Raw genomic sequence first — 17686 nt, forward strand, 5'->3', positions numbered from 1 at the left:
CTACCCCCTGGCCTGGCAGCAAGAAGTCTACTGCCCTCCAGCCCAAGACACCTCATTTATTATGTATAGAAAGTTTCCTCAATCAACCCCTTGTTTTGTTGAACGTATTGGCGCAAAATGCCCATCGAAGTCCTTAACTGGGCCCCTTTGAGGGTCATGACACACTTGCACCTAAGCGGTGCAAATCACGTGTTTTATCTCATCCAGGTTAAAAAAAAACCCCATGAATTTGCAGAATTATCCCCAAGCGTTTCCCCGACCCCCGTAGAGTCACGACTCCAGAATGGCTTCAAATAACACGTGTCTCTACTAGTAGTGAACATATTCCTGAGAACCGTTCTATCATTGTCTGCACGAGGGGGAGAATACACCATGACCACATCTTCTAACACATTAACCCCCTGAAAACTTCCCGTCTCCAGAATGGCAGATTACGATTCTGCTGCCGTAAAGCAGAACTTGTGGGCGGGGCGTCGCGGGAATTTGACTTGTTTCTCTGCCCTTCAGATCTCAGACATGGCGGCCTCCGGGAGCAGCGGGCGCCGCGCTGGGGATTTGTTGAAAGGTCTACCCCGGGTGTCGCTGGCAAACCTTAGACCCAACCCGGGGGCCCGGCAAAGAGTAAGAACACATATTACCGCGAGTGAGTGAGTGAGTGAGTGAGTGAGTGAGTGAGTGAGTGAGTGAGTGAGTGAGTGTGTGAGTGAGTGTGTGTGTGTGTGTTCACGTGTGTTCTAGATGCGCAGCGTGAGAATTATTTTTGCGCAGTTATACTTGGGAATGTTACTTGAAGTGCCTATAATGTTGTGTTGTTGTTTTTTATGGTGTCTGAACTGTTTTGACGGGTGGACCTGCAATATTTATGAAAAATATTAAACTTTTAGAACAGAAGTAGTAATATGCTAATTTGTGTCTGTAAGGATTTTCCTTACAAATATTCCACTACAAGGGCTGCCGGAGATGTAAGTTGTTGGTGGTCTTTCAGAGTATTGTCAAGCTTCTAGAGGTGTTATAAAAAAAATTGAGTTAGGTTGACCTTTACAAGCATCCTGAAAATCTGATAATGCTTTTTGGTAACTTTTTTTTTATTGAATGATAACATGCTTTTCTTGGCTATTGTGAAGAACACAGTCTCCAAAAGTAAATGATTCTAAAATAAAAATGTACCTTTTAGACAGCTTGGGCTGTGGGGTTAGCCTTGCATTAGAGAATATATGGGCTCGTATCGCCAATATCTGCCATCCAGGGTGTCATTTTTAATACATTTGAATTATGATAAATTATTCTGCCAGCAGGTTGTGGAGCTACGGCTCCCATTCTGCTCAGCAGTCATCCAACTAGTAAAGTATGACGGTTTGTCTATATAGGAACTCTATTTCCACAACAATCGGAGACCTTCTAGTCTTTTTGATATTTGATTCTTCATTTAATCTGACGCTCGAGCTCTGAAAGCATTGTGACTTGGTGAGTTTTGTCGCGTTTGCAGAAATACCAGGCCAGCTTAATGCGATGGTTTCAAAAACTTTAGCATGTTAAAATAAGTTTGCAAGATCACCAAAAGACTTACTGAAAAGGCCAATAAATATGGTCAGAAAGGGTTAAGTAGACGGTGTACTCGTGCCTAATGTACAAGAACTAGTTGAAATGCTTTTGAACAAGTTAATACGTTTTGGATAATGTTCTGTTTGTGTCCGTAGATCTCAAGCGCACTAAAAAGAAGCTTCGTTTTGTATTGTGTTTATTTTTAAGGAAAGAAGACGAGGCAGAGGTATACATGGTGGTGGAAAAAGCGGCCGGGGTCACAAAGGCGAGAGGCAGAGGGGGAACCGTCCTCGTCTAGGCTTTGAGGGAGGTCAGACTCCTTTTTACTTGGTTATCCCTAAATATGGATACAATGAGGGGCACAGGTATGTGTAGTGGTGGCACTTGCTCCATAAAAACCCCAAAAAGATATTCTTCCAGATATTTGAGTTATTTTTTTTGGTGTAAGTCGGGCTGGGGAGTTGCCATTGCGTGTCCTTAAATTTGTCTCTGTGCATATAAGCATTTCTTTCATAAATATATTCGCTCCAATAAAATCCATTTGAAAAATATGACTCAATAGGAGTCTAGTTTAAACAGAGCAATGATATATGGTTGTCAGAAGCAGGTATATTTATGAAGTTAAATAATTTATCCTTGTTTGTAGTCTTGCTAGCCAAAGCTAGCTAAAAGCAATTACCTGTTTAATGGAATGAATATGTGCAGTGGTAACACATTGAAACTCATTTAAGTTATCGCAGCATGATGTAGAAGTAATCATTTACATTTTAGGCAATCAAATAAATAAATGTAGAGTCACATAAGCTTTCAGCACCTCAGATGTATGAAATGCAACATTTGCATATATAATAGAGAATGCCACCAAAATACTCAGCGAGTCAAACATCACAAAGAATAAACAGACAAAAACAGTCTCGCATTACATCAAAAGAGCCCTCTCGGCCCCTGAAAGCTTGTGAGACTACATCCCTTTAAATATTGGCCCAATAAGTGGTATTGCATTCAGTTGAAGACTTGACTTTTACAACTTCTAAGGCGTGGAGAGAAAGATCTACCGCTTAAAGGGGCTTAAAAAACATTTATGTTCATTATGCATTATAAACAACCAACGTTACCAAGCATCTCCTGGGCTGCCCCTGCGTAATGCATAGATCAATCGCTAAGATAACTTTAAAGAAATCTCACTGATTTAATTATACAGGCTTTGGTCGGCTATACCTTGGTATCTTTATTTAGCAATGGTAATACCTCTTTCCATCTTTTACCAAACTAATGTATTACTTTTCCGGCAGCACCTGTTTGCGATGTCTTGACAGCAGAATTTAATCTCAATTGATTTTCCAAAGCGTGCTAATTGCTTCATCTATTATACATTGTTCTCTTGTTATATAACCAGTTTACTGCTGGCATTAATAGATTGCATTGAATCTTATCTGTATATTATTCAGGAATATCTTTGGAGGCTCATGTCTCCAAGGAATGTAACTTCATTCAATTGGTCACAGAGTGAGACAATTCAGAAATACAGTATAATAGCTATTTTAGTTTATCGTTATTAAATGATCGTGTTCAGAGAATTATTCACATTGTACGAGCAACATATTTTACAATTATGGCTTTCTAATTAAGAATATATTTCAATATGTGATTGTTCTATCCAGCTTTCGACGCCAGTACCCACCTCTCAGTTTGAACCGTCTTCAGTACCTCATCGATCTGGGAAGAGTAGATCCCACACAACCAATTGACTTAACTCAGCTTGTCAATGCGAGAGGAGTCACAATACAGCCTCTTAAAAGGGACTATGGCGTCCAGCTTGTGGAAGAGGTAAGGCATACATTGATTTCTGCACTGGCATTCATGGTATCTCAAAATGATTATTGCAAAACTAAAAACAGCTGATACATGGCTTACTGTAGTTATGGCAGCTATTTGCTGTGTCCAGTGTCCCCTCTGTCAGCAAGATCCCGCACTGCTGGCCCTCAGCCGACAGAATCATTGCAATGGTGCTCAGTAGAGAAGCACACGATCAATATGGCTGATCGCACAAGCTGTGGTCAGGAGAGGTGAGTGATCTGCAGGTCAGAATGAGACAAACCATGTCTCTCATAGAAACACAGGAATTTAGTATAAAAAAGGTCCATAAAGTTCATCCCTGCTGTTGATCGTAAAGAAGAAAAAAAAAAAACATACCTTGAAACTATATTCAAAAAAGTAAAACCAATTAAAATGTAAAAATGTATAGAACATTTTTAAAGGGACCCTAGTGTTCTGACAGTACCCTATAGTTCAGGGCTTGACAAATTTGTTGTGAATCTAGGTGCCAGCTAAAAAAGTTAGGAGTCAGGATTTTTTTTTAAACTAACAGTTGGTTAGGCGTGATCTGATCATCAGCCCACTTATTAAACTCACAGCATTTGACCTGGAAGCACCCTGGAGTTTCAGGTCAGTGCTGTTTTTTTTTTTTAAATTTTTTGATATATATATTTTTTTTTGTTTTTTGTTTTTTTTTAACGCTTTCAATGCTGATGTTCCATTGGAGCACAGCATTGACTGATATTTAGTCCCCACAAGCTTGTGGGGACAAATGTTAACCCCTGCAATGCCATGAATGTGTTAGACAATTGTGGAATTGAAGGGCTTAACGCTGCACTGTCGCTCTCATGGAGCGATCAGGGAGCAGGGGGATGTTGTGTCAGGTCCCCACACTTGTGTGGGGACCCAATCAACACTGAACCCCCTTTCCTGAAACTGCCTGTGGCAGCTGAAAACGCTATTGCAGGTTTTCCTGCAATCGCGTTTTCAGCCTACAGGATCGCTCCGTGGGAGTGATCTCAGGCTCGGGGGCGGGCTCTGAGTGGCTGTGCTGTCTGCCCAGACTCCTGGGCAGACAGCAGCAGCAGCGCCCCCTCGTGGTGACGCGTGGGCATTTTTTTGTGGATGTAAGAGGCTGACAAACTCCTAGGCGCCAGGACAAAATTCCGAGTCGCCATGGCGACCTGGCACTTGTCGAGCCCTGCTATAGTTAGCAGAGAGAGATCATAGGGGTATACACTGCAGAAAAAGGGTTTAGAGTATTACACCTACCTTGTACACTTTCAGTAGAAATATACAATTCAACCTTATGTACCCCACCAACTCATAGGTAATAAGACATATTGAAAATAATGTGTAAGGGACCGTTTTTGAACTAAAAAAATGCTGCACATTAGCAATATCATAGAGCGATATCCCTTAACAGTGCCACTTATTTGTTGTGAAAGAACTACTACCCAAGATTTTTTAGTCAATCTTCACCCCAGTGGTTTATTTTTTATTCCTAATCGGTATTGCTGTATATGTCCATATGTGGCTTCAAACCAAAGCTAAAAACTGAAAATTTATAGTTGAGGAGCCTGAAACTGCCATGGTCCCCTATAGGTTTACGAGAGAATATCCAGTCGTACTGTCATCTGATGGGCAGTTTATAAAGATAAAAATCAGGAGAACATCAAAAAGGTTAACTTTTGTATGTCTTTATTCAAGGTAGAAAATACCTTTTTGGTACACTTAAACTACTTTAACATTAAAAAATGTCAGAAAAACAGTGGATGCGTGTGTGTGATATTGCTATATTTGGGGTATGTCGCTGGACATAAATTAGATATTTGCAAAAATAAAAAAAAAAATTGCTACCAACTATTTTTATGTGTGTGTGAATGTGATATCAAAAGCACTGGAAACATACAACTTTTACATAAACCCTTCAAAATTGTGAGAGTAAGGATTGGAAACAATCCTAGCTGTCTCAGGGTCCCTACCTATATAACATTTATTCTTACAAACTCTAATGTGACCAGGCTGGCTGTTATTTACATGCGTGTTGCTCGACCCTGTTAACTGCTCTATTACAAGTTAAAACAAAATAACTGGTCTATTGTCCATGTTTCACCATGTACACTGAGGTCCTTCAGGTGCCTGAAGAGAATGTTTACTTCGTCCTTGTCCCATGATGAGACTGCTACGGATTGTAACTATCATTCTACACGCTCAGTAAACTCTAATGACCACTAGGCTGCACTATCTACTTTTTAGAACAGACCATTCATTTGGGTTTATGGAGTTGGTACATAATTCTTACACTTGTACCTGAACAGCTTTTTATTTTAGGGTTTTAAGGTCATTTTAATTACAGGGATTTTATACCACCATTGGGGTTTATCAGATGAACATTTTAATAGTGATCACCAAATCAAATTGCATCTGAAACCTAAATTAGACAATGTGGTTAATTAGTACAATACCGGAAGCATGTTGCAACGCACATTGGGTGATTTTGTGTAATTTGAATGTGTGTAGATTTCATACGGTAATTGATATGACTTCTGGTAAAAAGTAGCGCTATCCAGAACAGCCACATGTAAAACGTAGTGGGATTCATTGATATTTGTTGAGCTGGAGCAGGCAAATGAATATGCAGATTTCATATGAGGATGCAGTGTGCAAAGTGTGGCAAAACCACCAACCCGCACACCAGTATGGAGGCTTACATGAATACATACATCACACTGGGAAAAAGCAAAACTATAGTACTGGAATGTTATACATGAGATATGTTTGTATGTATTCTGTGTTTTTTTTTCTGCTGAGCATAAAACCAGCAGGTTTATTCACTAAAACTGGAGTTTGCAGATCAATTGTGGTTTCAACAACAAATTATTCCTACTTGAGAGCCAACACTCTTGCTTTAAGGTCTAAGCTGGCCCTGTATACTGCAGAGTTCAGTTTTTGAGATGACTTTCAAAAAATATCCCTGATTTAATTATGCATAATACAGCATCATCCAAGCCCATCTTACAGAAGTTCACCGCAGACCCTTCATTGCATGGATAGTTGCCACTTCAGTGAATAAACCCCTATTATAGTTGAAATGACAATATAATGTGTGTGTGTGTGTATATATAACACCAAAACCTATTGCAAGGAGAGCACGTAAGGAATAAAGGTATATACAAAGTAAATCTTTATTAAACAATATTATTTAAATACATATAAAAAATATATATAATAAAAAAAGCATCTCGGCACCAAGACACATATAGGAAGGTACCTATGAACAAGGGCACAAGACTACAGGAACTAGGATGGAAATACGAAGCTCATTGCAGCGAAACATACGTTGGGGTTGGTACGTTTGGACTTGGCACCATTCATTACCAGGCTTTTTGCTGTTTTCAGCCTTTCTTCTAGGTTTGGTTAGTAACTTTTGAGCACCGATGTACCATTGCTGTATGTTGTTTTTTTTGTTCCTTTTCATTTTATCGCTGTGGTCTTCCTTGTGTTTCTTATTTGTGCCTTCATATACATGCGTATTTCCATCCTAGTTCCTGTAGTCCTGTGCCTCTGTTCATATGTACCTTCCTATATGTGTCTTGGTGCCGAGATGCTTTTATATTATTTATATATATATATTTATATGTATTTAAATCATATTGTGTAATAAAGATTTACTTTATATATACCTTTATTCCTTACGTGCTCTCCTTGCAATAGGTTTTGGTGTTTCTATATGTACAGTGCGCGTACCTCTACCATCATTGGTAGTTTGTTCGTTTTTGGTGATTTTATATATGTGTTGACAAAGACTAATGAGCAAGGTAAATGTGAAACTTAATATATATTGTCTTTATATATTTCCCATTTGTTAGTTTTGTTGTTACAAACCAGCAGTCTAAAGGCCATCATTTTAACTTGTTTTCTTACATATTTCTTACAAGGGTGCAAACATCTTTTCAGCTAAAGTTAATATCGAAGTCCAGTGGGCTTCAGAGTTGGCTATTGCAGCAATCGAGAAAAATGGTGGTGTTATAACTACTTCCTTTTATGACCCAAGGAGCCTCGGTGAGTATGACAGATTTATTGCCGCTAAACATAACCTGCTGTTTAGAAACATTAACAAATGTAAGAAACAGAACATCTTAGTAGGGCTGCAACTAACGATTATTTTAATAATCGATTAGTTGGCCGATAATTTTTTCGATTAATCGGATAAAAAAAACAATATGCAAATGTTTAGTTTATTTAAAATAATTTAATGAACTGGATGTTAAAAAACAACTTAAAATTTACATTAACATTCTTATTTTGTTATGATGTAATAAAAAAACAATATTTTCAAAGTACAAAAACCCAAACACAATATTTATGAAACAAAATAACCCCAAACATTCTGAAAAGAGGTGGACTATTACTGTTCAAGAAACTTTGCCCCAGCACTTTGCACCCAGCACTTTGCACTTTGCACCCAGCACTTTGCACTTTGCACCCAGCACTTTGCACTTTGCACCCAGCACTTTGCACCCAGCCCTGGCGCTTTGCACCCGGCCCTGGCGCTTTGCACCCGGCCCTGGCACTTTGCACCCGGCCCTGGCACTTTGCACCCGGCCCTGGCACTTTGCACCCGGCCCTGGCACTTTGCACCCGGCCCTGGCACTTTGCACCCGGCCCTGGCACTTTGCACCCGGCCCTGGCACTTTGCACCCGGCCCTGGCACTTTGCACCCGGCCCTGGCACTTTGCACCCGGCACTTTGCACCCAGCCCTGGCACTTTGCACCCAGCCCTGGCACTTTGCACCCAGCCCTGGCACTTTGCACCCAGCCCTGGCACTTTGCCCCACCCCTGGCACTTTGCACCCGGCACTTTGCACCCGGCACTTTGCACCCGGCACTTTGCACCCAGCCCTGGCACTTTGCACCCAGTCTCCAACTCTGCCCTGCACCCAGCCCTGCCCCCACACTCACACCCTGCACCCACTCTGCCCTGCCCCCACACTCACACCCTGCACCCACTCTGCCCTGCACCCACACTCACACCCTGCCCTGCATCCACACCCCCACTCTGCCCTGCACCCAGTCTCCCACTCTGCCCTGCACCCCCACCCCCACTCTGCCCTGTACCCAGTCTCCTGCCCTGCCCCCACACTCACACCCTGCCCTGCACCCCCACCCCCACTCTGCCCTGCATCCCCTGAAACCCCACCCCCACCCCCGCGAATCGCTCTGTGCGAACGGAGCCACTCGCACAGACATGAAGAATACTTACCTCCGGAACGCGTCACATCCGTCACACGGAAGCAGGGAACGCTCGCGGAGGTAAGTAAAAGGAGCCAACAACGAATCGATCACTCGATTAATCGATAACGGAAATCGTCGACAACGATTTCCGTTATCGATTATTATCGATTTTATCGATTCGTTGTTTCAGCCCTACATGTTAGTAACCGGTGGATCAGTTTGAGTAGATTATAATTATAGTTATTTTTACTTTCAGAGATACTTTGCAAACCAGTTCCGTTTTTCATGCGTGGAAAGCCAATCCCCAAGAGGATGCTCCCCCCAGAGGATTTGGTGAAGTATTACACCAGTGCAGAAAATCGTGGGTATCTGGCAAATCCAGGAGATATTGTGGAAGCTAGGAAACAACTGGCCAAGAAATATGGCTATATATTACCGGAAATCACCAAAGATGAACTATATCAGATACTGTGCACACGCAAGGACCCCCGTCAGATATTCTTTGGGCTCGCTCCAGGCTGGGTGGTCAACATGTCTGAAAAGAAGATCCTAAAGCCTACGGATGAGCAGTTGCTTAAATATTATAGCTCATGAGTACCGAGGGCCACCCTTTCGAAAATCAACCTTTTCAGATTGAAGCGCTGACATCTAATCTTTATAACAAAAAATATCTTTCAATGAAAGTGTATTGCACTTATGCTGCCCTCCATTATTTACATTTATTACATCCATTCATTTGTCACAATTAAAATATATCAAAATTAAATGTGGTTTGTCTTTTACGTGCTTCCATTCTTGCAACAGCAGCTTTATCATAACACGTTTTAATTGATTGATTGTTTGGCTATATGTAGCATTAACAAAAGTCCTTCTATCCAGAAAGGTTTGAATACATACTTGGGAACAAGAGCTAACGTGCTTAAGCGCACAGTAGTTTTTCTGCTTTGTACATTAGTAAGCTTGAACTATTAAAAGAAATGGGCTATAGATTACTTTAGAGAAATTAGTAACTTGGCCAAGTGTTATGGAGCTAGTTAAGTATGATGGTAATCTGCTGTCTATAAAGAAACAATTGTGCCCCTTTTCTTGACTGTTCACATAACTAGGAACAGCACAAAAACATAAAATTTGATAAGAACTATTTGTCCCATCCATAGTCTGCCCGTTTTCCTCGTGTTGGGCCAAACCTTAATCAGGCTTGCTTAGATTCAAGATCACATGCATGTCAGAATGAAATCGATTGAATGCTTGTTTTTTTCTTTCTTGACGAAGGCTTCATTTTTAATTTAATTCTTAAAGGAAAATATTCCCCTTTAAGAGGCAGGCATAGTGCTTGAATGTTTTGTGCCAGGCATTTCTCTTCCTATAGTCTGTTCCATCTTGTTTAATTGGCTGTCTTTGCACCATGGAGGTTAAGGCCTTTTGTAGTATTTTGTTTGCAGTCACTCAGAGGAACTAGAAACTTGTGTATAAAGAATTTAACAATCTTACTGGCTTCCTTAAATAAATACATTCAGGGTTCAAAGAACTTGGGCTAAAACAACTGATATCTTCACATGCACATGAGGAAGTGTGCATTTTTTTATTTTTTTTTAGAAGTGATATCACCATTTGGAATAAAATGCTGGCACTTTTCACTGAAGAAATGATAAACATACTGGTGTTGAATAAAGAGGCTCTAATGAATGTTTGTTTATGCTGGCCGCGGAGAAACGCAAAGGTATTTGGGGGAAAAATGCCTAAATTCCTATGGCGTTCCATAGCTTGTCACGGAATGCAGCGTGGAAGTGTGGTGCGTATTGAACAGAGCCATTTAATTCACTGTAATATAGCGTTATCTAGAGTGCCGGTTTGCATAAAGTACTATGACTGAATCAGTTGCATTATTGGGACAAACTGTTCTTCATCGCTGAGAGTTTGTTGACCTTATCTGCTCAGCTTTCCTCAATATGTTTTACTGGGGCTGAAAAACAATTAAAAGTAGAGATATGACTGATTTAGCTGGCACTGTCAAGGATACCATTTTAGTACCCTGCATGTGTCTGACTGACCTTTTACCAGATATCAGCCAGACAAATCATTAACCACCCTCCTGAGTGCATTTACAGCTATCATATACTATACATGTTTATATGTAAAGAAACTGTACAGCTTGGCCAAACGGTTTCCATCTTTCAGTGTATATCCCAGTATATAATATATATATGCATTGAGAGATGAGCTGGGAGCAAGCTTAAACAGTCCTTTCAAGAAGAAAACAATCTAATTACAATTCATATTTTAAGAACATTATGTTTTGTATCCTGGAAGTAGGTGCTACAGGAAGTCCACGTGACTTGGATTATGTAGCACTGAAATATTAGAAAGAAAGCAACTTGTAGTATTGCCTTCCTATGTTTGTAGCGATTTTCATTTATGAATGTTTACTATTGTCTTTTCGTTTGTAGTATTCTTGCAGGAAAAGGTCGCCCAAACTGCAGCTAGAAAGGAAGTCTGTGACCCAAGAGACCAGACAACACAAGCACTTTAAAAACTCGTTCTTATCAAGGTGGAGTTTGTGTGGCTAAGAGGGACCAAATTTGGATTAAGATTCGATAATGTTGCTTTTAGGGTCAGGAGCTTCATTTTACACCCTTTCAAATCAGCTTACACTCATTTAATTATGCAAGAGTGTCTGTGTTATAGCAAGGATAATTACCACACTTTAGATATGTTGTCAAGTCCATCTTAAGAAGAGACCCCTGAGCCTGTGGCTCTATACCTGTTAAATGTTGACCTGAGTAAACGATACGGCATTACCTTCGACAAAATACTTTGTGTTCTCTTGCACCAATGCCACTATATTAATTTATATAATTAGATAAGGATATTGTATGAAACTACCTCTGATGGGCAATTTATAAGTGGAAAGGTTGGAGATTGAAGGAGGAGGACGACTGGGTAGCAATATCCAGGTCATAAAATGAATACCTTTTCAAGGGCATAGCAGAGGTATATACATGGTCTCATTGGGTATTTAGAGAGACAAAGCCTTGAGTTCATATTCCATAGTGTATATCTGAAAGCATTATTTAATTATTTGTAAAATACATACTCTATCCACCTATTGTGCTTGACCCTGCCCATGTACCTTCTAGTAATAACTGTAAGCAGCCAAATATGCCCCAAGCCCCTACCAGGGCATTCTACAATGAAAAATGCCCCTGGGCTCATAGCTCATCACTACTGTAGCAGCTACATGTCTTAAAAAATGTAGATAATGCATGTTCCAGGTAGAGGCACACTTGGTGTTTCCAGTCCTGTGATAAGGACCAGATTTTGTTTCCTAATCTGTTCACAGAAAATATTCAGCCTGTGTGCATACAGCCAAAGGCATTTACGTCATATATGGTGTTTTTGCCATTTGTGATAAACAGGGTTAAATATGTACAACACGTTCTTGAAGAAGAAAAAAAAACACATTCCAAAGTCAGTGCAAGTATCTGCCGTCAGTCTCCAGAAGTCCTTACAGGTGAAAGGGAAACGTGATGGTAGGGATAACATAGAAGGTATGAAAACAGGAAACAGATGTCTGGTGACGTGCAGTGATTGGGTAGGATTTGCTCACTGAATGTGCTTTTAGTCAAAAGGCAGCTGTATCCTGGTCTTGATATTATAATGCTTTAGATATCTTCTGAGCCAAAACAGCCACGTTCCCTGAGATCCGGTCATTCTCATTTTAAAGAATAATCTTAAACAAGGTGATATTTTATTTGTTAGTATGCAACTAAATTGACTTATATATTCAGTTCTGCCAACCCTGACTGTCATTTGTATTTTTTTTTTCTTAAAAAACCCCAAAACATTTTGTTTACGGTTTTGATTGTGATAAGAATTTCCCATTCTTATTTGTCACTTGGCAGTGCCAGCATCAGAGTTGCTGGCTTCACAATCTGCACTGTCCAGCTCATTATTAATGTGGCTGTCTTTGTAATGGTTCCATTCTTTGTCCACGGTCCACCCAATCTTTCAGGTACATTAAAGAGCGATCTGAGTTGGAAGGGATGTTGCTACTATTTTCCCATTTAACTTTGAAATCTTAACATTCTAGTGCTTCAAAGATCAATGACTGATACTTGTGAATCTAAAATACAGTAGATTACCTTTGGAGTGGCAAAAAAGTAACATTTACTACAATGATGTATCGCAATAAATATATACTTTTTGTTGAGAGTGTGGAAAAGCCGTACTAGGTCTTTGTGTTGGTACCAGTTGGGTATTTTCACTTAAAGGGAGAGCTGAGTTTAACCTCCTCCATGTCACTATACATTATGAGCCAACCCCAGTGAGCTTCGGGGCAGAAATAGCTTGGCTTGCCCAGTATAACATATGGTTAAGTCGATGAGATTTCTTCAGTCTCTTCAACAATCGAATTATGCATTATACAGGGCCCGCTCAGACCTTTACACTGGAGAAACTTATTTGTGTTGGTCCTTTTAACGAATAGTGAAATTAGTGAGTCAAAACCACAATTCTATCAACTCTACCTTTGTTAAATAGACCTCGTTGTATTAGCAATAAAGATACTTTTGGCATATTATCAACAAGTATTATGAAGGCTGTTACTTCCTTCTATAATGAACACTTTCTCCTAGCACTCACAAGATTTGTCAATAAAAATCCTTTACCTGCATCATCATCTATTGTTACAGCTGCAATAAATCCAGAATTAAAGAAAAAAAATATAAGCATGGTGGACAAAGACAGTTAGGCTCACATGTTTGATACATAAGGGGTTATTTAAATTAACCCCTTAAAACCTTCATGACTTAGAAGTAGGAGCCTAATAAAAGTAAATAAAAATAGAAGTTGTCTAGCAGCAGTCTACAACTCTGTGAACAACAGTTTCTGGGGTAGGGGACTGCCTTGCAACTAACCGACATTCACACTCCCCGCGTCAGAAGTCTTATGCAAACAAGCATCCTTTGTGAGTGCTGCTTACCGATCAGGAGCCCCAGAAAACCCACTGAAAATCCACCCACGGACGGACTGTAATTGCTCCGGAGAGCAACCACAAGGGCCATAGTGTGTAGCGTGTTGCCTCCCACTTTATACTTAAAGTAAAATGTGTGTGAAAAAAGCACAATACTGGGGCTGTGGTAGAATGGTGGTAGAATAAATTCACGGAAACAGTTGAAATGCCACCATTTCAAATAACCTGGGGTGTCTAGTTCAAAAATATATGGTTTCATGGGGGTAAATTGAATTGGCCAGCTTCAAAGATGTCTCAAATGGGACATGAGGGCACAATGACTAGATGTCAAAATTCCAAGTTGAAAAACTTAATTGCCTATGTCCAAAATGTGGCCTTTTAGCCCCCAAACAGCTCTACAAACCCATGCAAGGGTAGTATCACTATACCCTGGGAATGTTGCTGAACACATATTGGTGCTCTGTGTGAAAGTGATATATGCCAGTAGCTGAAGTACAATTTGTGTGAAACCGCCCACAAAAAACATACTACCACAAACTTTGGCAAAGGCTTGTGATAAAATTAGTGCATGGAAAGTGTTAAAACACCAGTATTTGAAATACCCATGGAGTGTCTAGTTTTCAAAAATATATGGTTTGATAGGGATAAGATCAGTTGGCAGGCTTCAAAGAAGTCCCAAACAGGACATGGGGCAGAACGACCAGATATATGAAAATGGTTTTGAAATATTAGAATAGATTTTGTCTTTTAATTAGCTTTTGTAGATGAGTAAAATAATTTTCAAATAAAAATCAGAAAGTTTTTTTTTCATTTTCGCCATATTTTATTTTATAGAAAATTAGATGATACGATCAAAATCATATTTGGCCTAAACAAAACAATATATAACTTGTATGGGTACAGTAAATAAGATAACACGAGCACCCCAAAAATGTTAAAACTGCCTCAGTCACTTAGGGTACAAAAAGAATATAACAGTCGGTCCTTATTCAATGCTACCTGACCCTATGTAAAAAAGTAGTTTGCCTTACTTACTAAATGAACCATTTAACCAAATTTAATTAGATACACTAGATACACTCAGGCATTATTACTACCAGTCCTGTTGAATCTAAAAATCAATAAAACGGAACCTGTCTTGCAAAGTGAAGAAGGCTAAAGGGTCTCAAAAAGCATCACATGATGCTTTAATCTCAAGAAAATAGTGGTGAGCTACATCTCCAGTGGTGACTGGCCTACCAAAATTCCAACAAGTGTGCATAGACGACTCATCCAGGAGGTCACAAAAAAACCAAGAGTAACATGTAAAGAACTGCAGGCCTTACTTGCCTCAGTTAAGGTCAGTGTTTATGATTCCACAATATGAAGGAGACTGTGCAAACATGACATCCATGGGAGAGTGACAAGGTGAAAACCACTACCAAAAAAACCCTGTCTCACATTTGCCAAAAACATCTTGATGACCCCAACACTTCTGGGAAGTGGAACTTTGTGGAAGACATTGGTCCTGTTACATCTGGCTTAAAGGTAATAGCATTCTACTATAAGTACATCACACCAACAGTCAAACATGGCAATGGGACTGTGATGGTACTGTTTTGTTGCTTCAGGACCTGGGCTACTTGCCATAATTGATGGAACCATAAATTCTGCTGTCTACTAAAAAATCCTGAAGGAGAATGTCCGGCCATCAGTTTGTGACCTCAAGCTGAAGCTCTAGTTGGCTTATGCAGCAAGGCAATGATCAGAAGCAGACAAGCAAGTCCACCTCTGAATGTCTCAAAAGAAACAAAATTAAGGTTATGTAGTGGTCAAAGTCTGATTTGAATCTTATTGAGTTTCTGTGGCACGACTTTAAAAAGGCAGTTCATGCTTAAAAATTTAAATAATTCTGCAAAGAAGAGTAGGCCAAAATTCCTTCACAGCAATGAAAAAGGCTCATTGCCAGTTATCGGAAACATTTAATGTACCTTTAATAAACGAAATGATCATTTAAAGGCTTCATTTTGTGTTTACTCATGCTGTCCTTGTTTTATATTAAAATTAGTTAGATGATGATGAAACATTTAAATAAATACAAATGATAAATGACAAATAAACAAAAAAAGGAAGTTGGGAGAATAACGGCACTATAGATTAGAAAAATAACTTATCAAAATGGTGTTTAACCTTTCAGCACAGAGACACATGTTCCACGGGGCAAGAGAATCAGCTGCCCTAGGCGCTACTTGTTGAAGGACTATCATTCAATACCCTGCCTCAATGGCCCTTCATTTCTTTGTTGTTCCATCTGCTATGAGGTGTGACATCAGGACTGATTGGGACCTCTGACTGCCCCCATACTGCAAAATTGTGAGTAACGACTCTTTGTTAGTCTGTAAATGAAAATAAAAATCTATTGGTGTAATTTTTTTCAATAGAAAACCCTTGTACTGTTGCACAACCCTTAGCTTAGTTGTAGGTTCTGGTAGTATCTAAATTCTTTAGAGGCTCAGTCACACTGACAGACATGAATGCTGGGTTTCCTGTTTGTTAATTTATTTATTTTTTTGCAGGGGAAATTTTCATTTTGTACAATGTATTTCAAAACAAGAATAATTGCAATGCCATAACAGGAAAGTCATTTGACGGGCATGAACAGGATAAAACCATTCAACTATGAATTCTACTTTTGAATGGTAGCTATATATGAGAAGTTGTGTATTTTATCAAATTAATGGTTTCCTATAATTTGGCCAAACTTAAATAATGCATTTCAGCCAATTGTCTATAGCAGAGGCGCTAAATAAATAACGAACATTTCCTTTCATAACCTAAAATGTAATAACAGATTCCATGTCAATGTGTTTACAGATCCACATAAAATGCCTTGTTTTTATACTATATGTACATAGTTACCAAAACTGAATACATAATCTTAAAATGTTATATCGTTCGCTCCAGGTATAAGGAAAGATTTAGAGAGGTTTAGTCCGTTTACATTTTTTCCAACATTTTAGGTGTCAAATCAGGATACCAGTGACGGGGGTGAGGGGATGAGGAGGACCGGCGGCAGGGCAAGGCTAGAGGTATAGTCACGCGCCTACCTGCTTAGTTGCAGAGCATCTTAAGTTGGCTTTGGTGGGACTGCAATGGAAGTCTGTGCTGTTGGATAAAACTCTGTTCTACAGCCGTGTTTCACAATCTGGTGTGGTCCTCGGATACTTTCAAGGGGATACTTTCAAATCTGTTGTTGATAGGAAAAAAGGCTACTTACTAAATGGTAATTTAAAACTAGAAGTGCTTGGTTAGAAATGTTCAGAAATGCCCACATTATTCTACTGGTGAGAAGATAGATTGAAGACCCTGTATATCTTTTATACGTGTATGTAAATACTCTGCATTCTCTGAGTTTTGCTAACTGATTAAGTTGATAAAATAATTTTGCACATTTTTTAAATTGCTTATTTGCAAATATATTTTATTCACAGGTATATGTAAGGGTAAAGAGCGGAAAGTAGCTTTGCAGCATTTTATACTGGTAAGGTTTCTGGAATGACTTTGACTAGAAATTTGCACACCTATAATATGTCACCTATTATAGCTATAGTGCACTTTGTGAACTTTGTGAACTTGCTCTGAATCTTTAGATGTGCTGAGATACACTCATCGATTTTGACTTACTGTAAACTGAAACTTCCCTTCTTATCACAAGATATGACCTTGTATCCTGGATGAAAATGTTCTCTATTCAGTTATTTGTAATGACCTTGATTCTAATCATATTTTGTATAGAATTAAAATTCAGAACGTTAGTAAAATCTGCAATTTGTACTTTGGCTGACAGCTATTTTTTTGATACATAGCTGGCCCAAAGGGCTAGAGTGACAACTATGTGCAAATGTATGTAATGGCTTATGGTGGTCATTTTTCCTGAGCCAACCATAAGCCACTTTACCTCTTCCAAATGGGCTAGAGTCCCAAGCATGTATGTAGTGGCACGCTGTGATGCCCTCTCCTCAATCACTACACATTTATGTTGGGTAAGCTTTTCTACCTGCTCCAGGATCGATACTTCCATTAAAGAGGAAAGCTGCACATTTAATGGTAAATCTGCGGGCTTCCTTTTAACAAAGGAGA

The 17686-nt window shown here is 39.4% G+C and overlaps 1 protein-coding gene across 1 annotated transcript; it reads left to right on the forward strand.

Annotated features, from left to right (window-relative positions):
• Positions 1-516: 516 nt before the first annotated feature.
• Positions 517-9189, forward strand: LOC149305403 (large ribosomal subunit protein uL15m). Its single transcript, XM_089477487.1, has 5 exons — positions 517-621; positions 1750-1907; positions 3204-3369; positions 7299-7422; positions 8852-9189. The coding sequence occupies exons 1-5, from the start codon at positions 517-519 to the stop codon at positions 9187-9189; spliced, it is 891 nt and encodes a 296-aa protein (XP_089333613.1).
• The last annotated feature ends 8497 nt before the right edge of the window (positions 9190-17686 follow it).

The sequence above is a fragment of the Sceloporus occidentalis genome, unplaced genomic scaffold, assembly GCF_023333645.1.
Source record: "Sceloporus occidentalis isolate IW3139 unplaced genomic scaffold, rSceOcc1.0.p SCAF_11, whole genome shotgun sequence".
Classification (NCBI taxonomy): Eukaryota; Metazoa; Chordata; class Lepidosauria; order Squamata; family Phrynosomatidae; genus Sceloporus; species Sceloporus occidentalis.

Excerpts from the sequence above, each read along its gene's own strand:
- LOC149305403 (XM_089477487.1), top strand. The coding sequence starts at position 517 with ATGGCGGCCTCCGGGAGCAGCGGGCGCCGCGCTGGGGATTTGTTGAAA. Across the intron at positions 1,908-3,203 it reads GGATACAATGAGGGGCACAG|CTTTCGACGCCAGTACCCAC; the intron begins GTATGTGTAGTG and ends TGTTCTATCCAG. Across the intron at positions 7,423-8,851 it reads TTATGACCCAAGGAGCCTCG|AGATACTTTGCAAACCAGTT; the intron begins GTGAGTATGACA and ends TTTTACTTTCAG.